Below are 23,512 nucleotides of genomic sequence, written 5' to 3' on the forward strand. Positions count from 1 at the left end.
GAAAAAATCCCCAATCTTATGTTCCCGGGTCTATTTGACCCGGACTGCAAATTGATCATTTTAGGTACTTATATTTGGTCTTTTTGAAAGTTTTTTTCACCTGGAAACAAGTTTGAACATTTCTGCACACAATGGAATGAAAATTGAACTGAAAAAATTAATCCTTATTGGTTTATTTTGCACATAAATGTGCCTCCCCCCGTTTTTGTGAAATGTTTTTCAATTTATGGATAGTTTTGCTTGCAAAATGCATTCTATTTTACTGAAGTTGGTGTGGGATTGGTAGCTTGAACATTTCTGCACACAATGATATGAAAATTGAAATGGAAAAAGTAAATCTTATTGGTTTATTTTGCTGATATAATGCATACCCCCCGTTTCTGTGAAATAGTCTTCACTTTATGGATAGTTTTGTTATCAAAATGCATTCTATTTTACTAAAGTTGGTGTGGGATTTGTAGCTTGAACATTTCTGAACATAATGATATGAAAATTGAACTGGAAAAATTGATGCATATTGGTTTATTTTGCACATAAAGTTATTTCAATTTATATAAAAAATATGCTGTTAATTTCAAACATACATACTTTTTTTTAGTAAAATGGATTTCTTTCATAAAATTAGTTCTCTGGCTACAATGTGGTTGATTTTCAAAAGGATATTCCAAATATTTCTAGCCAAATATGTATAACAAGTGACAATAATGGCACACAGCAAGGCCGAGCGGGGTGGCCCTTTTGTGGCAAAAATAAACCAATAAGAACCATTTTTTTCAGTTTATTTATATTTTTCTTATGTTCAGGATTGTTCAATTTAGTATATCAAACCTTTTGGGGGAAAATTCCTTAGGGATTTGTAGCCTTAAAAAATATAAATTGACACGAAATTCAGAAAGGATGGGGGGAGGGGCTTTTTGATCAAAATAGAAATATAAGTCTCAATTTTTCCAGTTGAATTTTCATATCATTATGTTCATAAATGTTCAAACTAGTTTTCCAGTTGAAAAAGTTTTCTAAAAGACCAAATTCAAGTACCTAAAAAAAATCATTTTGGTCCGGGTCTATATGACCCGAACAGACTAAACGTGACTTTTTTTTTGCCCAGAAAAAATTTTTTCCCCCACCCCCACAAACATTTTTTTGATGATCAGCATTGTTAAATTGAGTAAATGAATGCCTAAGATTTTAAAGAATATTTTGGATTTGGAGCATAAAAAAATAAAAAGTGAAAATGGTTGCAAGCAGCCGAGGGGGGGGGGGGCACTTATTTCTGATGTTAAAAAACCAGTAAGAATCATTTTTTTCAGTTCCTTTATATTTTTCTTATATTCAGAAATGTTCAAGCTACCAATCCACACCAACTTCAGTAAAATAGAATGCATTTGCAAGCAAAACTATCCATAAATTGAAAAACATTTCACAAAAATGGGGGGGAGGCACATTTATGTGCAAAATAAACCAACAAGGATTAATTTTTTCAGTTCAATTTTCATTCCAATGTGTGCAGAAATGTTCAGACTACTTTCCAAGTGAAAAAAGCTTTCAAAAAGACCAAACATAAGCACTGCAAATGAAGAGTTTTCGGTCCGGGTCAGGGTGACCCGGGAACAGAAGATTTGTAACTTTTTTTGCCCAGCAAAAACTAAGCCCCACACCCCCCAAAAAAAATTCTCATAGAGAGAACTCCTGAAATGATGAACAGTCATGAAATTTCAAGTTTCAGATATGCAGGAAATTTTTTTTACAGGGACTCAAACTTGGCTTCGGGTCACATACGACCCGAACAGAACAGCAGGGTTAAATATTTTAAATTGTAAATTATTAGATTTGTTATAAACTGTTTCTATTGTGTTGTGAGCCACCCCGAGTCTACGGAAAGGGGCGGCATACAAATCTAATAAATAATAATAATAATAATAATAATAATAATAATAATAATAATAATAATGCACAAAATAGAAAGCAGGGGTGTCAAACTCACATTGTCATGGTGGCATCATGTGATATAATGGGACTTTTCCCACTACTCTAAACTGGGCTTGGGCATGGCCAGTGTGTGGCGGGGCCTGCAGGCTGGGAGTTTGACAGCCCTGCTGCAAAATAAACTCTGATCTGATTGACAAAAGGTAGATTTCATGATACAACCTAGCATATGTTTCTAATATCTTCATTTATCAGATTCCTAAGAGGTCAGTAAGGGGCGTTCATAAGTGCAGCGTTTCCCAACCAGTGTGCCGCAGCACACTAGTGTGCTGCGAGACACTGTCAGGTGTGCCGCGAAGCTAGGACCTAGAGAAGCTCCAGCTGGGCGGGGCGATGCCGGTGCCGGACTGCCGTATCCAGCATTCTCCTGCTGGGCCCCAAAGAAGGAAGGCGGGAAAAAGGAGGCAGGGGCGGGGAGGTGCGGCAGTAGGAGTAAAGGGAGCCGCGGCCGCCCCTGCCTCCCCACGGTGCCTCCGGCCAAACACGCCCCTGGCTTCTCCGCCCTGCCCCATTGCCCGCCCGATCCACACACTCTCCTCCGCCGCCGTCGCCTCCTTTCTTGGGGCACGATCTGCCCCCTCTCCTCCGCCGCCGCCTTCTGCCTTGGGGCGCGATCTGCCCCCTCTCCTCTGCCGCCGCCTTCTGCCTTGGGGCGCGATCTGCCCCCTCTCCTCCTCCGCCGCCTCCTGCCTTGGGGTGAGCAATCCGGGAGTCCGGGACTGTGTGGCTTTGCGCCATGAAGAGAAAACGGCCGACTTTTCCCTGCTGCCATTTTCTCTTCATGGCGCAAAGCCACACAGTCCCGGACTCCCGGATCGCTCGCCTCTCCGGTCAGCAAAGCCATCTGCCCAGGAAAGCGCCGCGCATTGAAAAAGCGCGATGCTTTTCTGGGCAGCCAGCTTCCTGGCTGGAGAAGCGAGCGATCCGGGAGTCTGGGACTGTGTGGCTTTGCGCCATGAAGAGAAAACGGCAGCAGGGAAAAGTCGGCCGGGCTAACGGGAGGTGGCGCGTGGCCGGGCGCTGGGGAGGTCTGGGAAGGCGAGGGGCTCCGGCTCTCTCTCTCTCTTTCTTTTTCTCTCTGTTGCCGGCGTAGTGAACGAGAGAGAAAGAGAGAGAGAGAAAATGGAGGGGAGAGAGAATGAGAGAGAAAGAAAGCAAGAGAAAGAGAGGGAAAGAAAGCAAGAGAGAGAGAGAAAGAGAGGGGGGAAGGAGGGAGAGGGAAAGACATAGAGGGAGGGAAGGAGGGAAAGAGAAAGAGAGCAAAAAGGAGAGAAAGAAAGAAAGGGATGGAGAGGGAGAAAGAAGGGAAGGAAGGAAGAGAGAGAAAGAGGGAGGGAGAAATAGAGTGAAATGGAGGAAGATATTTTTTTTGTCCAAACTTTTCTTTAACCACCCCCCCGCCTCCCCGCCCCACCCCTTCAGTGTTCCCCAGAATTTTGAAAATATGAATAATGTGCCGCGCCTCAAAAAAGGTTGGGAAACACTGCATAAGTGCACCAGCATGCCTACTGTCCCCTGTCCTAATGTTTCTCTTTTACTAGTATCATATGTATAAACATTGTTATATCTTTGTATACTACCAATACGTACTTGACAAATTAAAACAAACAAACAAACAAATCTCTTATTGCTACTCAATCAGGCCTTATTGTCTGATCTAGTGTAAGTGTGTAAGGAATCTGTGAATGTTGCCAGATGTGATTGCATTACTGGTGATGCTTTATCCAACTAACAATTTCCAGAATAGTCCTTATGTTCACCAATGTGTTTCTGTGATGCTTATAAAATTGTTTTCATTAGTTTTAATCTATTACTCTCTTGTCTCTCAACTCTCAGCATCTTCCCATTAGAATGTATATAAAATAAAAGTCACAGGCAGCAGCAATAAGTCACTATTTTGAAAGCCTGCTTGATGAAGTTCGCAGATACTATGACCATTCTCCTAAAACTAGATTAGTTGAGCAAGATCTCAGCAACCTCGAATAGCTGCAGAAATTCAGGAAAAAGCTGAGATATACAAAATCAACACATCAGTATTATTAATCTGTAACTATGGCAACCCTTCTAGTTTAGGATGAGCCAGTTGATTTCAAACTCGGCTACAAAGGTTCAAGAATTAAATGCATCATCTCCAGAATATTCATTCACACATTATTCATTCATTCATACCTTCATTCATTCTCAATATTTGTACATCTGGAAAACCCTCCTTCCAGCAAGAGTTTTTTTTACTATATATATATATATATATATATATATATATATATATATATATATATATATATATATATATATATATATTCAAAAACAAAATGAATTAAATAAGGCTAACATATATTTCAGGAAAGGAAAAACAAAACAAATTAACTTGTTCAGTCTACTTAAGAAGCCAAAAGAGTGGGAAGAACCCTGGGAAGAAATCCTAGAAATATATTTGATTGCACTCAAATGAGAAGTTTAGCTTTTAATCATCAGCAATCCTTCTTGCAGTGTGCATAAAAGGGCACAGTACAATTATATATCTCCCAGCTCCAAAATGCCGTATGACCAGATACAGATCACAGCCCTCTACTAACAATCTCCAACTTCTTTAATTAACCATATGTTATCCTCATTTATAAACTAGAAAGTGATTATTAACAGGTTCAGAACTTGGTTTATAACTTTGAATTAATCAAACTTAAGTGATTGTCCTTCTGAATCATCAGAATTGCTTAACTTTCTCCTTTTGTTTTGTCTTTAATATTCTCTCAATATTTTTTGAAAACTTCTTAGAGTTGACATAAAAAAACTTTCTCCTTCTATTGCAGGTATCCAGATGCAACCTTACCTGAGCATGCACTATGTCCCTTTTTTTTACCCTCAATGAAGGTCCTAAAGCCCTTGTAAGCATTGCCAAGCATTTGTAAAACACTTTCATAGTTTCCATGTCTTCCTTCCAATCTCCTCCCATGTCTCCAAAACTATTGGCAACTTTCTTGTCTCTGTGACACACAGAGAAGCTTTCAGGTTTCTGCTATGCTACTACCAGTGCCATTAAATGTTCAAAGGCATCTAATTGAGATTTGAACCAAGCATCTAATAGACACTTTTTAAATATAAGCTGTGACAACTCCCTAGCTTTTGTGTAGCACACAATTTTGTAAAACCCCTGGTCTTTGGTCTTGGTCTCATGGTTCAAAATTTCTTCAGATGGCAGAAGACTAGCTACCAGTTATTCTAAGATTCCACCACTTTTCAAGTCTTAATTCCAATGTTTCCATTCTTGTTGAAAACATTTTAAAAACTCATGGGCCAACCCAACACTTGTGACATCAATTTCTCAACATGTTCAAAAATTGTTGTTGAGTAAGGAAGAAGAAAAAACATTCGCTTGTAATATTTTATTCCAACATCCTAGTCTACTATAGTGAGGATGTCATAATCCAGTTCCCAGAATCAATAAGATAAATGTCTATGGAGATTCTCAGTCATCCAGGCCATGGTTGTCCCAACGATGCTTTTTTTTTTCAAGAAACAACTGGACTTTTTGTTTTTTCTTTGAAGATGTTTCACTTCTCATTGAAGAAGCTTCTTCAGGTCTGAACAAACTTCTTGGATAAGAAGTGAAACATCTTCAAAGAAAAAAAACCAGAAAGTCCAGTTGCCTCTTGAAAAAACGCCTTTGGGACAACATTCTGCATACTTAAAATACCCATGCATACATGCCGTAGAAAATTGGACAATCAACAGATGCAAGTTGTATTCTTCAGGAGCATTCTTTCTCCATATTGATAATTATAAAATATATATGGAACAGTACCATCATTTCTATTTTGTTTGTTAAAAGGAAAGAGGAAAATGGTCCATGTTTTCAACCCAAACATGTTACAGAGTCTTCAATCTGCCTATGGCATTATGCCTGGCTTTATGTGACCAAGCTAACTCCAAAAGTCAAACTTCAAGGATTATTCTTCCATGAATATTGGAAAATCTTGTCAATAAGATGGACAATACTCTAGACATCGTTCAAACATCTCATACAATAAGATCCAAATCAGAACACAAACACCCTATTTCATCTCGTTCTGGTAGAATCTGGTAGAATCTGGTAGAATCACTCATGCCTTAACCAAAACAACTTGCCACCACACCCTTCCAGTCAAACACCTTCCTGTGTTCTTCATAATAGAAAGACCTGAAACAGAGGGAATAGCAAGAGGCAAAGCTTGTTCATCTCCTTCTTACCATATGATTCAGACTAATGCCAAATCAAGAACAGATAGTCTATTGCAGTGATGGCGAACCTTTTTGTCCTAGGATGCTGAAAGATTGTGCATGTGTGCTATTGCGCATGCATGAGTGCTCATACCTATAATTCAATGCCTGGGGAGGGTGAAAACAGCTCCCCACTCAAGGCCTTCTGGAGGCTGGAAATGGTCTGTTTCCCAACTTCTGGTGGGCCCAGTAGGCTCGTGTTTCACCCTCCCCAGGCTCCAAAGGCTTCCCTGGAGCTGGGGGATGGTAAAAACGCCCTCACCTATCCCCCCCGGAGGCTCTCCGGAAGCCAAAAACGCCTTCCAAGAGCCTCTGTCTGATCCAAAAATCAGCTGGCCAGCACACACATGCACGTTGGACCTGAGCTAGGGCAACAGCCTGCGTGCCAGCAGATATGACTCCACGTGCACTTGTGGCACCTGTGCCAAAGGTTCGCCTTCACTGGTCTATTGTGTCTACAATTTGGCAGTAGATGGTTTCCTGCAACCACAAGGAGAACTTACCTGACATGCATTGTACAGAAGCTGATGCTCAAATTTCTTGATTCCCAAGATATTCTGGAACATTTCATACAGCTGCTCCTTGCTGAGAATCAGCTCTGAAGCAGCACTTGCTGTCATTCTGGCCTGAGCTTTGCGTGGATCTTCTTCCCCTCGATATATTGCATCAAATTTTGCCATCCAGGAACTCAAGACAGTCTCCTTACTGAGACCATCAATCTCAGGCAGGCTACGGACCCTCTTTTCGATATGTTTCTTGAAGACTTCTCGGGAGTCATTTGCCGAGAAGCCACCACTCTGAACCATTCTGGCGACACGATCACTTTTCAGAAACACCTGCAAGGTAAGAAAAAACATAAACTCAATCCTGGAAATAGCGTAGGAGAGACAGGAGAAAGAGGGGAGAAGTGGAGGGAAGTTAGAAGGGAGAGGAGAGGAAAGAGGGAAAAAGGAAGGATAGTTCTGACTGTAAACCTGGGGGAAATATGATAAATGAGAAAGTAAACAGAAAAACCATTCATTTTTGGTTGATTTGGTTGATTAATATTGAAATGGAAGCTGTTAAGTAAGTTAAAAATATTATTAAATGAATATAATATAGTTAAATTTGAAAGTATAATATTAAAGTATGTATGTATAAGCACTCTGAAAAGACACTGTTTAAATTGAAAATGAAACTATTGTATTATAAAATAAAATAAAAAAATTAATCAAGAAGAGATTAGATAACTAATTTTCTGAAATTGTATAGTGTTTCCTGCCTAAGCAGGGGGTTGGACTAGAATACTTTCCATTCCAACTCTGTTATTCTATTCTATTCCATTCCATTCCATTCTGATCTGTCCTGTCCTGTTCTGTTGTCACCAACTATGTATGGGACATTACAATCTGGACATTTGTTTGTGATGTTGCTTGTGGAATAATGGAGCATCCATTGTACATTGTGAATTTTGGGGTGGAGCGGGGAGAGGGATATTTTATATGATAGTCTTATTAGAGCTGTAGAATCTTTAATATGATAAACCTCTGTACTGTGAGTTATCTATGATCCTTTGTCAAACCACAGTCCAATAGCAGAGAATATCCCCCTGTATGTAGGTTCAAACAGAATGGGAGAGCAAGGTCTGAGAATACTGTCAATTTCTGAACATTTGAAGAAAAGAAACATGTTTCTAAAGGTTTCAGAGGCTTCATTATTTTGTTTTTAGACCATTCTCCACATTTTATGCAGAGATTCAATCTATTTTGCAATAGAAATGAGCTCTGGGCGCAAATACCCATTTCTATGCATTGGATGCAAATTGATAACATTTTGAGTTTGCTTTCCAAGAATGTCATATTCCGTGGTAATGAAATCATGTGCTGTTTCTCCCAGTGCTCAGTCTTAGTTTTATGGGACAAATGGGCACCCCTGGCTGACAGTGGCTGATTTTTGAAAAAGCTAATTTAAGGCAGGTTCAGACATGATTAGTGCTTAGAATTAAGGGTATCAGGAAAGCTAAACACTACAAAATTGAATATGCAGAACATATCCTAAAGGAAGATAATGGCCAACCATTTACTGATCCCCCCTCCTCTGCTGACTATAGCACTTGAGAATGGTATGATTGTGTAGTAATGATTGTTTTTTAATATTAAGGGGTTTTAATTCTAGTTTTTATTAATATTAGATTTGTACCACTGTTTATTGTATTTTATTATTGTCGTGAGCTGCCCCAAGTCCTCAGAGAGGGGCGGCATACAAATCTAATAAATTATTATTGTTATTTGTTCTGCCGGGCTCTCTGATAGGTGCCTGTTAAAAGTTTGGATAACTGCACTATGTTTATTTTGGTAAATATTGAAAATATAAATATTTGCGGCTAGGCAGAAAAAAATACAGTATGTTGTAAGAAAGATACATTACCTAAACAATTAACCTCATGGTATTGCGAAACAAGTTGGGACTACCCACATACAGCAGAATAAATTTTCCCATGAGGGGCATTGTGGCAATGTTTAATTAAAATAAAATTGCAATGAATGACAGAGTGCTATTTCAGAAGCAAACACAGTTCAGATCCTTGTTACTTGGCTGCATCTGGTGTGGGAAAGGCAATCTGTGCTTCCTGCTATCTTCAGGATCTCCTTTTATCACCACTCGCAAGCATGGCACAGTAAGAAGCAGAGGTCAGATTTGGGGGATGAAAAGGCACTTGATACCATAAGAGCTACTTTGGGAACAGGAAGAAATCACCTCCCTAGGAGCCACTTGTCCTCAATGACCTGTTTGCAACAACAGTGTGAAAAAAACCCAGGCCAATGTAAAATACGAAAGACACATGTTTACCTGGAAGATGTACATTGTCCATAGAGGAAATAAAATATAGCATTGCCCTTTTCTATCAAAGAACAACAACAACAATAATAATAAACATTTATTTATAGTGCTCTTTTAACAAAGGGCATAACAGCATGTTAGCAATAGCACTTTTTAAAAGAAGCCAGCATATTGTCCCCACAATCCGGGTCTTCATTTTACCCACCTTGGAAGGATGGAAGGCTGAGTCTACCTTGAATGAAGTGAAGTTAATGGAAACCTTCAATCTCTTCATAGAATCATTGAATCATAGGGCTGGAATGGATTTTGGATGTCCCTTAATACAGGGGTGTCAAACTCACATCATCACAGCTTCATCACATAACATATCGGGACTTTTCCCTCTTTCACTAAACCAGGTGTGTACATGGCCAGCATGTGATGTATCCAGCACATGGGCCAGAAGTTTGACAGCCCTGGTCACCCAAGACAGGAATCCTTATTTCATCCTGGACAAATGGTTGTCTATTTTTTTTCTTTAAAATCTCCAGTGAGCATTTCCCCCCCATTATTTAATCCTTCCACATTCATGAAATTCCTCCTTATTTTCAGGTTGGACCTCCCACTGATGAGTTTCCTCCCAACTGCTTCTTGTCCTGTCCTCAGGTGCTATGGAGAGATTAATAATCCATTATATAAGCACATGACTTCATTGAGTCTGTCATCTGCACCTCTATAATTGTCTGGTTTGGTTCTGCAACCGAACAAAACTGTCACAGACTTCAGAGGATAATTAGAACTGCAGAAAAACAGTTGCTACCAACTTGCCTTCCATTAAGGACCTGTATACTGCACGAGTCAAAAAGAGGGCTGTGAAAATATTTACTGACCCCTCGCATCCTGGACACAAACTGTTTCAACTCCTGCCCTCAAAACGTCACTACAGAGCACTGCACATCAAGGCAACTAGACACAAGGACAGTTTTTCCCCGAATGCCATCACTCTGCTAAACAAATAATTCCCTCAACACTGTCAAACTATTTACTAAGTCTGCACTACTATTACTACTAGTTTTTTTTCTTATCATTCATATAACCCATTTCCTCTGCTTATGACTGTATGACTGTAACTTGTTGCTTGTATCCTTAAGATACACTAATTCTCAAAATTCAAGAATGGATGTTAAAGATGCCAAATGTTTAGTTAAAGGGAAGGATGTATCTAATTTTGTTTCTCTTTGGAAACCACTTCTGGATTTTGTACTTGAAACTAAAAAAAATGAAACTCTAACTTTAGGTCTTGATGTTTAGAATGATTTTGTTGTTATAGAAATGGTTTGAAATGTTTAGAAATGTAAAGTAAAAGGTTGAGCGTATAATTCTCTTTGTATGCTACTGCATTGAAAAACCCAGATGTTAATACTTTTTTAGTTTCTTTTTTATCTCATTTTTTAAAAAAAAACTCTTTTTAACATTCTTAACTTTTGGGGTATTTATCATACAATAAACTTCAATAAAACATTTTTAAAAGGATGTCCTTAAAAAGTAACAGATTTTTGCACTCCGCTGAGAATCTCAAATCTTACAAGCTAATCACTTTTCTTGAATGTGCCTTCCACTGGTAGGAGAGATTTCTATTCACAGACAAATAACAAATTGCAAGAGGACAGAAAAAAAGTAGTTTGTCACTGCACAATCATATGGGGTAAAAGTTTCATCTTAGCCATCTATTGTCTGGACAATGGACTCTTCCTGAATGATTTCTAACCACCGAAATAAAAGTTTTTGAAAGGACGTGATGGAGACATTTGCTTCCAGTGGCTTTCAGCTATCCTTCATGCACATTATTATTTTGAGAGGTAACTGCATCCTGGGAAACAGTAGCATTCAACACTATGTTTGCAGCAGACAAGAAATAAGTCCAGGTTCGCCTGGAGCACCAGTTGCGGCCCTACCTGGACAGGGAGTCATTGCTCACAGTCGCTCATGCCCTCATCACCTCGAGGTTCGACTATTGCAACGCTCTCTACATGGGGCTACCTTTGAAAAGTGTTTGGAAACTTCAGATCGTGCAGATTGCGGCCGCAAGAGCCATCGTGGGGCTTCCCAGATTCGCCCACGTTTCTACAACACTCTATGGCCTGCACTGGCTGCCGATCAGTTTCCGGTCACAATTCAAAGTGTTGGTTATGACCTTTAAAGCCCTACATGGCATTGGACCAGAGTACCTCCGGAACCACCTGCTACCGCACGAATCCCAGCGACCGATTAGGTCCCACAGAGTTGGCCTTCTCCGGGTCCCGTCGACTAAACAATGTTGTTTGGCGGGCCCCAGGGGAAGAGCCTTCTCTGTGGCGGCCCCGGCCCTCTGGAATCAACTCCCCCCGGAGATTAGAATTGCCCCCACCCTCCTTGTCTTTCGTAAATTACTCAAGACCCACCTATGTCGCCAGGCACGGGGGAACTGAGACACCTTCCCCAGGCTTTTATATTTTATGTTTGGTATGTATGTGTTGTTTGGTTTTAAATGATAGGGTTTTATATGTCTTTTTCTCTTTTAATATTAGATTTGTTCCACTGTAACATTGTTTTTATTATTGTTGTGAGCCGCCCTGAGTCTTCGGAGAGGGGCGGCATACAGCTTTAATAAATTATTATTATTATTATTATTATTATTATTATTATTAAGTCAGCTATGCTGAGCACATCAGCTGATTCAGGTAAACAGTTGCATAGAGGACATACAGGCAGTGGCGGGCACAAATCTTAGCATGCAACAAAATCCCATGTGGGTTCTCACAGTTTTTCCCCATTAAAGGGAGAAAAATCGGTCTCGCTAATGAGAAGATGAAATTCCAACTGTGTGCAGCTGCTTTGCAGGTGGAAGATCACAGTTCAGTTTTTGAAATAATTTCCACTTTAAAAGATTTTGGGGAGACACTGGATCAGAAGCAGAATATCTGCAAGAATTTCCATTAAAATGGGACACTTACAATTATAGAAGATAAAAATAGTTAGATAAACAGTTCCTTGATTAGACCGTTGTTTGCTGCTGGATTGATTGTCTGGTGTTAATTCTGCTGCTCATTTCTGTTTTTCTAGGAGGCTTCGAACTTGGCAACTTTAAGACTTATGGACATCAATTCCCAGAATTCTCCAGCACGTGCCATGCAATGCTGCCTGGAGAATTCTGGGAGTTAAAATCCACAAATCCTAAAGTTGCCAAGTTCGAAGCCCCCTAGAAAAACTGAAATGAGCAGCAAAATTAACACCAGACATCGGCCTAATCAAGGAACTGCTTACCAGCAAAAATATGTTACACATATATAATATAGTTTGTCGGCTATAAAAATTTAACTGCCTTGGATATGGCCCCTAGAGGAGCTGAGAGGCAAAAAAAGAGAAAAGGAAGCAGTATGCTCCTTCCCATATTTGAGTATACTAGGATGATTCAACAGAAGAAAAGTACAGATAGATAATAATAATAATAATAATAATAATAATAATAATAATTATTATTATTATTATTATTATTATTATTATTATTATTATTTATTAGATTTGTATGCTGCCCCTCTCCGAAGACTATGTTGCATAACACTAACATAACATAACAGACAGACAGACGGACGGACGGACGGACGGACGGACGGACGGATGGATGGATGGATGTGTAGATGTGTAGATGTGTAGATGTGTAGATGTGTAGATGTGTAGATGGGTAGATGGGTAGATGGGTAGATGGGTAGATGGGTAGATGGGTAGATGGATAGAGGGATAGATAGATATCTGCGAGACCGCCTTCTGCCGCACGAATCCCAGTGGCCGGTTAGGTCCCACAGAGTTGGTCTTCTCCGGGTCCCGTCGACTAAACAATGTTGTCTGGTGGGACCCAGGGGAAGAGCCTTCTCTGTGATGGCTCCGACCCTCTGGAATCAACTCCCCCCAGAAATTAGGACTGCCCCCACCCTCCTTGCCTTTCGTAAACTCCTTAAAACCCACCTCTGTCATCAGGCTTGGGGGAACTGAGACATCCCTCCCTTGCCTATGTAATTTTGTGCATGATATGACTGTGTGTATGTATTTTATCTGTTGGGTTTTTTTTCTTTTTTTTCTTTTTTTTCTTTTTAGACTTTTTAATGTAAAACTGTTATTTTAGATTTTAATTATTAGATTTGTTACCATGTATTGTTTTTATCACTGTTGTGGGCCACCCTGAGTCTAAGGAGAGGGGCGGCATACAAATCTAATAAATAATAATAATAATAATAATAATAATAATAATAATAATAATAATAATAATATTGTACATTTTCCTCTAGTTGTTCCTTTTTTAATCCTCACATATAATTGTATTTAGTCATTTTAGTCAGTTTCTATTTTGTATTTAGTTACAGAAGTCAATTTCTATACTGGCCTCCCTGTTTTATTTACTCTAGTACTTGATGACAATCAGGATTTAGGGAGAACAACATTATCAAAGACTGCACCCACCAACTGCATTAAAAGCCATAGAGGAAAACAACAGATGATGAAGCTATTAAAATTTAGTAGTGGGCTGTTAGGCCACCAAATCTAAATGGCTTGAGGTCCATGATAAAGCTTGTGGACAATAATGGAATTGATCCACCGTTGACAACCTGTGATCCTAAGGTCATATATGGTCTCTGCATTTTGTCCTTGTCCTCAGAATATCTGAAAACCAGCAACGTTTCTTGCCTTTTTGAGGCAGGAAGCAAAATGAATCTTTTTAACACATCACAGCTAATATAACAGATCTCCAAACAGATCTATGATATAATTCCATCCATTTTGCAACTGTTCAAATATGCAGAGGGCAATCCTTGCTTACTAAAGGATTGATTAGTGCTAGATTATATAGATTAACTTCTAAATCTGTCTGACTTCTTATGTCAATAAAAGGCATAGCTATCACTTCTGTAAACTTGGGTTTGACATCTACAAAGAAATTCAACTTCCTGCACATCCCTGCCGAATATAGGACAGAGGTCATTTCACACTGAAGGTGTAAACCTTATTGCATTTGTGTGTTGAAAACTTTGAAGTGATATGAACCCATCCTATATAAGACGAGCCATTTGACAACTTGTAAACAGTGTGGAATGCTATGATGATCACTGACACAAATTAATTAGCATGCGGAAGATGACTTTACAGCCTAATTAAATGCCAAAATATTTATTCTTTTAACAAAGATATATAAATGGAAAATAGCATATCCTAATTGAAATATCTGACCTCTGAAATGAGGAAATGGCACAAAATAATTTAATGACTAATTAATGGAAGATACATATTTCCCTAGTTCCACATTAATCTTTTTATTGCCTTCCAATAGTTGGCTAGTTGGTAAGATGAGCTTCTGAGCCAATATAAACTGGCTAAGGGGCATCTTTAGATGCTGTTTCTCCGTATCTTTCAATTCCTTCTTTGGAGTTGTTCCAATGAAAGTATTCCAGAATAAGTGGCAGGCGAACATGTTCCTTTTATCAGGAGGGAAGATAAGTTGGCTACCTGGGATCTCAAACCTGATGAAGATTAAGATGAATAAACAGAGCTGAAGCCCAGAAGTCAAATAAAGAAGCAAACTGGAAGAGAGACAATCTTGATGAAAAATGAAAAATGCTAAAAGAGGCAACAACTGAGAATACTGGGGAAAGACTGGCATTTATTTCCTCCCATCAAACCTGTCAGCGGGAAAGCTGTTTCTTTCAGGTGATGCTAAGATTTGAAAGAAGAGAAGAATCAAGAAGGGAAGGGGAAAAAAAACTTTGATAGAGAAGAAATAGAAAACAGAACCTTAAAGTGAAGTAGGAAAACCAGCATAATAAGGACGAAAAGTGATAAGAGAGACACAGTAAGTTAATTGAAATGTAGACGTTAGCTAGAACTACATCTGATATATAAAAGGGTAAGATATAAAAATATAATGAAGTTGAAGAAAATTTGATTAGAAAATTTTTAGAATGCATTGAAATGGACAAACTTATGAAGGAAATACAACAAAAAGAGGAAACAGAATATTATATATTCTGTTTACGAGTGATTAGAGAAAAGACAGGCTAAGATAATAATGCAACAGAGGATAAAGAAGTTGTTTCGAATATATTAAAAATAAACAAACAGAAGGGAAATAGAAATAATGGTAGAAATAGAGTACCCTACTATATGATGTATATGATGTAGATAAATAGAATTGTGTAATATATGCATATAAATAGAAATGAAAAATGGAAGAAGAAAAAACTGTAAAATTCAAATTAACAATGATGCAAACGTGTTGTGAAGAAGGAAATTGTATAAATTTCCATTTGTCTTTTTAAATGTTTGATAAAAAAATTGAAAAAAAGCACAAGAATATAATGAAGTTGGGCTTTTAAATTTATTATTGGTTTGTTTGTTTATTTGTTCACTTTGTATAGTTGCCCATCTCAACAAGTGACTCTTGTTAAAATCTTTGTATTAAGATTAATTTCTAAACTAGTTAAAAGCATTTACAATGTTCAATTCCTTTGGGGTTTTTTTATTTGTAAGCTTTCTTTCTGTAAAATAAAAATCTCCCACTGGGTGTATAAAAAAACCTTAATTAACTGTCCAAGCTTCCAGTATTTTATGTATATTGAATCTGAATCAATCTGGTTATTGGTGGGAAAGAAATAAAGTATCAGATCATATTGCTTCATCAACTGCAGGAAATGCTTTTTATGGCATTTGCATCTTGATCTTGATCTTTTTACTTGAGATCATTAATATGCACAGCAATAGCAATAACGTTTAAACTTACATACTGCTTCATAGTGCTTTTACAGCCCTCTCTAAGCAGTTTACAGAATCAGCATATATTGCCCCCAACAGTCTGGGTCCTGATTTTACCCACCTTGGAAGGATTGAAGGGTGAGTCAACCTTGAGCCGGAGGTGAGATTTGAACTGCTGATCTAAAGCTAGCAGTTAGCTGAAGGAGCCTGCAGTGCTGCACTCTAACTACTGCGCCACCCCGGTTCTTAAAGCAGGAGCTCTACTAAGCTCTACTAAGGTTTGCATGGTCTACCCCAAGATGACGAACCTATGGGCAATAAGTGGCATGCAGAGCCATCTCTGGATGGACAGAAGGAAAAAGGGGGACATGATCAAAACATTTAAATATTTCAAAGGGTTAAATAAGGTTCAGGAGGGAAGTGTTTTTTAATAGGAAAGTGAACAAAGGGACACAATCTGAAGTTATTTGGGGGAAAGATCAAAAGCAACATGAGAAAATATTATTTTACTGAAAGAGTAGTAGATGCTTGGAACAAACTTCCAGCAGACGTGATTGGTAAATCCACAGTAACTGAATTTAAACATGCCTGGGATAAACATATATCCATCCTAAGATAAAATACAAAAAATAGTACAAGGGCAGACTAGATGGATCATGAGGTCTTTTTCTGCCGTCAGTCTTCTATGTTTCTATGTTTCTATGTTTCGAGGCACAGGAGCCATCGCCTAGCTCAGCTGCACCATGCATGCAACTTGTGCCTCCCACTGGCCTGCTGATTTTTGAGATGCAGGGAGGCAGGATGCATGCAGGAGATGTGCAAGCATGCATGGTGGATGCACACATGTGCATGGGATGGTGTCACACACATGTATGGGTGTGCGGGAAAAGTACAGGGGGATGTTTTTGGTCCCAGGAGGCTGAAGGGAGACCTGCTAGGCCCAAAATGGGGGGTGGGGGGAATCACGTAAGCATGCACAGGGGGTAAGGGAGAGGGTAGGGGGATGGAGAGCAAGAGTTTTGTGCGCACATGTGTATGGGTACGTGCATATTGCACTATGGGCAGTGATGGGCTCCTATGGGTACGGTCAGGTACGCAGTACCAGTAGCAAAATTTTTATTTCTTTTTTCTTTTTTTCCCTTCTGGGCTCAGGGTATGTTTTTCCTGTTGCAGTAAATAAGGTTGAATGTAAAATGAATCAGGAGAGGCAATAATGTAGAGAAAAACTCTTGTTTATTGAGTTCTGTCAAATAGACGCTGTCCGCACTTAACTGTCAAAGACACAGTGTAGATGGTGCTGAGGGGAAAGTGCGCGTCTTTAACTATTTATAGGAAACAGCCGGCAGGAATCAACAACTTGACATACCAACATAGTTCCCGCCAGAAACAATTAACCAATCAGGGGCAGTATGTAAATAGTGAACTTCTGCCCTACTACATGCATATTTAACAGAATGTGTATAATTTTAGAAGAGCTGTGTGTATGTGTATGTGTGTGTGTGTACATACACATCCAGTTTATATAGTAGATAATGTATATTTTTGTGTGCCTGTGTGTTGTGTTGTGCTATTCCTTGGGCGGGAAAATACAGAAATTGGATTGGTTGGCTCAGCCTGGCAGCAAGGATATAAATAGCACGGCCATGTTGTTGTTGTATCTCTTGTTCCAGTAGTAACCATTGTTCTAATAAATAGTTCTAATGTTGTTCTTGTTCTTATTCTAATAAATAGTTGAACTGTTTCCAGTCTACGTTGACTCATTCCTAAACAGATATAACACTGTGTGTAAAATGTATGGTACACATATGGCATATACACATAGAATTAAAGAGTATATTTTGGATGTTTAGTCATAATAAATAGGTAGGGAAATTGTATCTCTTTGAGGCGAGGAGAGGCCAGGCACCCTAACCCAAACCCTTGATGTGAGTGATGTCAACTTGGCCACCTTTAAGCTAGTCACATGACCTTTAAGCCACACCCCTGGTCACATGATTGTCAAGCCACTCCCACCTGGTCACATGGTCAGCAAGCCTCACCCACAAAATAAGCCACGCCCACAGCGTGGTAGTAAAAAAAAATTGTAGCCCTTCACTGATTATGGGTGTCTTTGGCAGAAGATGAGAAAAAGGTTAGTCATCCCTGGTCTATCATATGGTGTGACAATATTGATCATAAGCCCTTCCAGCTTTGAGAGTCTATTGAACTCATTACATGCATTTATTTTAGAGGTCAATAAAAGTTTCCCATCATCTGACACATTTGTAGGAGAATCATGAAACTCTAATTCCGGACTTTTCTCGTTCAGAGGAGACAAGGAGAGAAGAGAGATAAGAGTGGAAAGAGAGAAGATGGAAGAGGGGAGAAGGAGAGGGAAAGATGGAGAGGGAGAGGAAAGGTGAGGAGAGGAACTTAATTCTCAAATTTGTGCTTCCTCGCATTATGTATTTAGCAGATTTTTGCTAAATGCTAAGCTTTTTTTTGTAAGGATTAGAGAGGCAGCAGCAAACAAAGTATCTGAAAATCAGATGAAATGACAGGAACTGCACTTACTCTTAAAATATATAAGGTGTCTAAGGAACACATTTCCATTAAAAAAAAAACTTCTGAAAGTTCAAGAGAAGGGAAATAATCTTTTAAACAACAACAACTTGGCACTCTTATAAAAATGTCAACCTTTTAAAATGCCAATGAAAAGAATTGGAAGAGATCCCTTGGCTATCAAATGCAATTCTCAAACCACTCCATGATTATTTTGAGAGAGACGTATGAACAGTAGCCAGATTTAGTTTGCAACTAGCTTTTAACCCACCAGGAATTTTTCAAAAGGAAAATCTCCAAAATCTCCCATAGAGGCATTCCCAGAAATATTTTCTTTTTTTCTTCTTCTTATTCTTAAGGAACAAATCCTATTCCTTAAAAGGCTGAGTTTCAGCCTTTATCAAACTTTGGGCTCAATCTATTCTAAATTAACTGTGCTTGTACTAAAACAAATACAATACAATTTAATTTAATTTATTTGACTTATATCCACCCAATTCCATGGGATTCAATAAAATACAGATGCAGACTTTCTTATAAATAAATACATCAGTGGTGAAATCCAATTTTTTTACTATGGGTTCTATGGGCATGGCTTGGTCGGTGTGGCTTTGCTTGGTGGTACGGCAGGGGAAGGATACTGCAAAATCTTCATTCCTCATCCTACTCTGGGGTCGGCCAGAAGTGCTATTTGCCGGTTCTCCAAACTACTCAAATTTTCCACTACCAGTTCTCCAGAACCTGTCAGAACCTGCTGGATTTCACCCCTGAGTTACATCAATGAAACTTTTTATAAAGCTTAGAAGAACCAATGCTACTTTTCCCGACACAGTAAGATTCCATTGAGAGGAAAAATTCCATGAATCCATGAATTCAGCAATATAACTGAAAATTATATTATATTATTAGATTATGCTAATCTGTTTAAAGAGGTGACATGTGGGTGTTGTGACTTCTGGACCCATACCTGGTCCTATAGTAACATAAGAAAAAAACATGTAGAAAAAGCTACTGAGTGAATTAGGATAAACATATATCCATCCTAAAATAAAATACAGAAAATAGTATAAGGGCAGACTAGATGGATCATAAGGTCTTTTTCTGCCGTCAGTCTTCTATGTTTCTATGTTTCCATATGGATATTTATATAATTCATGCCAGGAGTAGTAATAGGAACCTATTGGCCAGCTTTAGAATTTGAATGAAAAATATCCCAGATTCACTTCCAAATAGGGTTTAAAAGAGTCTAGGCAGCCTATGATAACACTCATTAGAGATGATGTATTAATCCAAATAAATCAAAAGTCAGATCATATTTAGGTTAATTTCTCAATCTTCAACTTCTAGTGAAGATGTGATTGAATGATGGTGTTCTTTTAGAACCCATTCTATGAATCTATATAATTTAGGCGCAAATATACAAATCTATGAATATTTGCATCAAAATTAAGTTGTATGATGATATTTGATCATTGTTTGAAGAGGACTTTGACATCTAGCAGGCTATTGGCTGTCCACGATGTATCCGCAGGTGGCTTGTAAGGCCTATACCAGTGATGGCAAACCTATGGCATGCATGCCATAGATGGCACATGGAGCCATATCTGAGGGTACATGAGGCGTTGCCCTATGTCAGCTCCAATGTCCATGCATGAGCTGGAGAGCTAATTTTTTTTTTAAAAAAGTTGTTATTTACATATATACAATAAATACATTGGTTACAACTAACAACATAGACATGTCAAATTACTGAAAGTGCGAGTAATGGGTAATTACAGATTAAAGCAATAATCTTGTCAAATTATAATTTAAACTGTATGCATTTGACAATGAACAGAGACAAATAAACATACAGACATACAGAAGAAAGAAAAGAAAGAAGAAGGAATAGAAGAATAGAAGGAAAGAAAGGGTGGGCCGGTGTATGGTAGATCTGTGTTACAATTGTGAACTAGATATATTTCCATTAGCTCATTTCCTTATATCTAATATTTAAAATTTTAGATAAATAAGAGAAAGTGTTGAATAAATCAAGGTAAAGAGGTTTTAAGAAAGCCAGTCTAATTTTAGTATATATATATCGATGTCTCAAACATCTGTTGAAAAAAAAAGAAAGATTGGATACCAGATTTGTATCTGTTTGAATATATACAGTTCTTAACATTTATTAAGCAAGTTGTTCTTTTTTTTCTAACCAACAGTAGAAGGGATCCCAGCAGTTGTTGAACAAGGACTCAGTATTATTTTTAATTATCATAGTTAGTTTAGTCATTTCTGCACAGTATTTGATTTTTCCTATTATTAAATCATCTTGGGGTATGTCTTTGTTTTTCCAGCATTGCGCAAATGCTAGTCTGGCTGCTGTAGTCATATGGATAATTAGATGGACTTGATTTTTAGAAAGATTCTGTCTTAGAATGCCTAAAAGAAAGCATTCTGGTATTTTCTCAAGTTTCAAATTCAAAATTTCATCTAGCCAACTTCCGATTTTCTTCCAGTAGGCCTGTGATTTTTTTTACATTGCCACCATAGATGAAAATAAGTACGATAAGTAAGAGCTGATTTTTGACCTCCCCAGGCTTCAGGAAAGCCTCCTGAATGCTGGGGGTGGCTAAAAACAGCCCAACAGCCCAACTGGAAGCACAAAGGCTTCAATGAGGCCTGTGTGCATGCACAGTGGAAGCAGCATGGGCGGTTGTGCACATGTATGGGGAGCAGCACAGGGGTTGTGTGCATGTGCAGAGGCAATGCATTATGAGTGTAGGCATACACACGAGTATGCTATAGCACGTACATGCATCCTTTTGGCACCCGAGCCAAAAAAGGTTCGTCATCTCTGGCCTATACAGGCACAAAATATCCTGCAACATGTTGGGCAGAGGTTTGTGGACACCATTGTCACAGCATTTGCAGCTCTGGCTTTGTGGAGTGCTCGCTTTTCCTCTACCATGATTGTTGTTCTGTCCTCAGATGTCTGAAAGCCTTGGTGGATCAGCCTGTGCCATGTTCCACTAAAAGAACTGAAGGATGCATTCTTTTTTCTCATTTTCTTACCTCATAATAACTCTGGACAGCATTCATAAAAGCTTCATCAGCAACAATCTGAGTTTCTCCATTGAGAAAGGCCTGAAAGCGATCCTTGACAGTCTGCAATTGCTGTTTACTTATCTGTGGGGAAATAAGAAAAAGAAACAAATATTTAGAACCACATCAATGAAATATTAATATTAATATTGACCATAGACTAAGTTAGTTATTGATTCAATTTCTATACCCACCCATCTCAGTCCTTGACTTTTGGGTGGCGAACAATACCACAAGAATTAAAACCATTGAAAATTCATGATTGTTGTCAAAGCAATCTTAACCGAGCAATAAAGGTGGAGTCAGTTGCTATGCACAACTTTTTATAAATTAAATCATACCGGATACATTTACATCCCACCTATGGTACGTTTCATCTGATTTCAATTGATTTCCACTCCACTGTGTGGGCTTTGGACTGAGAAAGAGCGACTGGACAAAATCACTCAGTGGTTGAATGGGGACTTGGCCTATGGTCTCTTGAGTCCAAATCCAATACATTAGTCACTATAATATACAGCTTTTCAATTCCCATATTTCAAGTTGACTTTCATTACTCTGAACCTTTTAAAGAAATAACATTTGAGATTGCGCTGAATGCCGAAATGTTAATCCAGGGACATTTGACTATACACACTTCCACCTTAGGCATTCCATGCCTAAGAATATTTTAGTATAAAAGCCATATTACTAGATGCATTGGTATTCAGTGAAATCTTTTGTGCAAACCGGAGCTCTAGCTATTGAAATTATTTAATCGTGTTCATACCCTGTTTCCCCGAAAATAAGTCACGCCCAAAAGTAAGACATAAGGGAGGTTTTGTAGAATTGCCTAATATAAGGCATCCCACGAAAGTAAGACGAAGGAGACATTTTGTTTCGCAGCATTCTCAACCAGAACATATATAACACTGCTGTACATAAATTAATTTATTTTATTTATTTATTTATTGGATTTACATGCCGCCCCTCTCCGAAGACTCCCAAATTGCATCCCAAATTGCATCCCAAAATGCTGCATCAATCAGATTTAAAACACATCCAACACGGTAGTAGTACATAATGGTATGACAGTAGTAAGAAATTCTTGATAGGATTCAGTTTGTCTGGTTATGCTGGTTTGTGATGACAACTACTGTACAGTATATAATAAATGTTCATATTTTTTTTGTTGTTCAGCAATAAATGTGAATTCTTCTTCATTGAAAAAAAACAAGACATCTGAAAATAAGATGTAGCACATCTTTGGGAGCAAAAATTAATATAAGACTGTCTTATTTTTGGGGAAACAGGATAGAAACCTTCAGTTTGAACAAGAACACAAATGTGTTTAGCGGGTTTTGGGGAAGTTTTCTGGGTGCACTAATGCATCCCAAACTATCTGAATTCAGAGCAACATCTTTGTATCACCATTGCTTTTGTTCCATAGGAGGTGGATATTCACTATCCGAGGTAGGTTCCTGCCGGTTTGCACCTGTTCTATACAACTGGAAGCAAACTGCTGGTGATGTAAAGATGATGTCATGGAACCGGTTCTGTTGGTGCCAGTCTGTGGATACCACCATATTTTTTTCTGGAATTGTTTTTTTATCTTATTTTTTTAAAAAATCAGGATGTATCACCATATTATTATTATTATTATTATTATTATTATTATTATTATTATTATTATTATTATTATTATTATTAACTAGATTTGTATGCCACCCCTCTCCGTAGACTCGGGGCGGCTCACAACACTAACAAGAACAATGTAAGAACAAATCTAATAATTTAAAAAACGCTAAAATCCCCATTATTAAAAGCAAACATACACACAAACATACCATCTATAAACTGTATAGGCCCGGGGGAGATGTCTCAGTTCCCCCATGCCTGACAGCAGAGATGGGTCTTAAGAGCTTTACGAAAGGCAAGGAGGGTGGGGGCAGTTCTAATCTCCGGGGGGAGCTGGTTCCAAAGGGTCGGGGCCACCACAGAGAAGGCTTTTCTCCTGGGTCCCGCCAAACGACATTGTTTAGTCGACGGGACCCGGAGAAGGCCAACTCTGTGGGACCTAACCGGTCGCTGG

At 38.5% G+C, this 23,512-nt stretch overlaps 1 protein-coding gene across 3 annotated transcripts in view; it reads right to left on the reverse strand.

Annotated features, from left to right (window-relative positions):
• The window catches only part of CADPS (calcium dependent secretion activator), a 526,173-nt gene that overhangs the window by 390,318 nt on the left and 112,343 nt on the right, over positions 1-23,512 (reverse strand). For all 3 annotated transcript variants that reach the window (XM_070738156.1, XM_070738154.1, XM_070738155.1), the window contains exons 2-3: positions 21,412-21,525; positions 6,744-7,076 (exon numbers count right to left, since the gene is read on the reverse strand). In XM_070738156.1, the coding sequence (XP_070594257.1) occupies positions 6,744-7,076; positions 21,412-21,525 (447 nt within the window). The remainder of the gene's footprint in view (positions 1-6,743; positions 7,077-21,411; positions 21,526-23,512) is intronic.

Source organism: Erythrolamprus reginae, chromosome 2 (assembly GCF_031021105.1).
Source record: "Erythrolamprus reginae isolate rEryReg1 chromosome 2, rEryReg1.hap1, whole genome shotgun sequence".
In the NCBI taxonomy this organism is placed as follows: domain Eukaryota; kingdom Metazoa; phylum Chordata; class Lepidosauria; order Squamata; family Dipsadidae; genus Erythrolamprus; species Erythrolamprus reginae.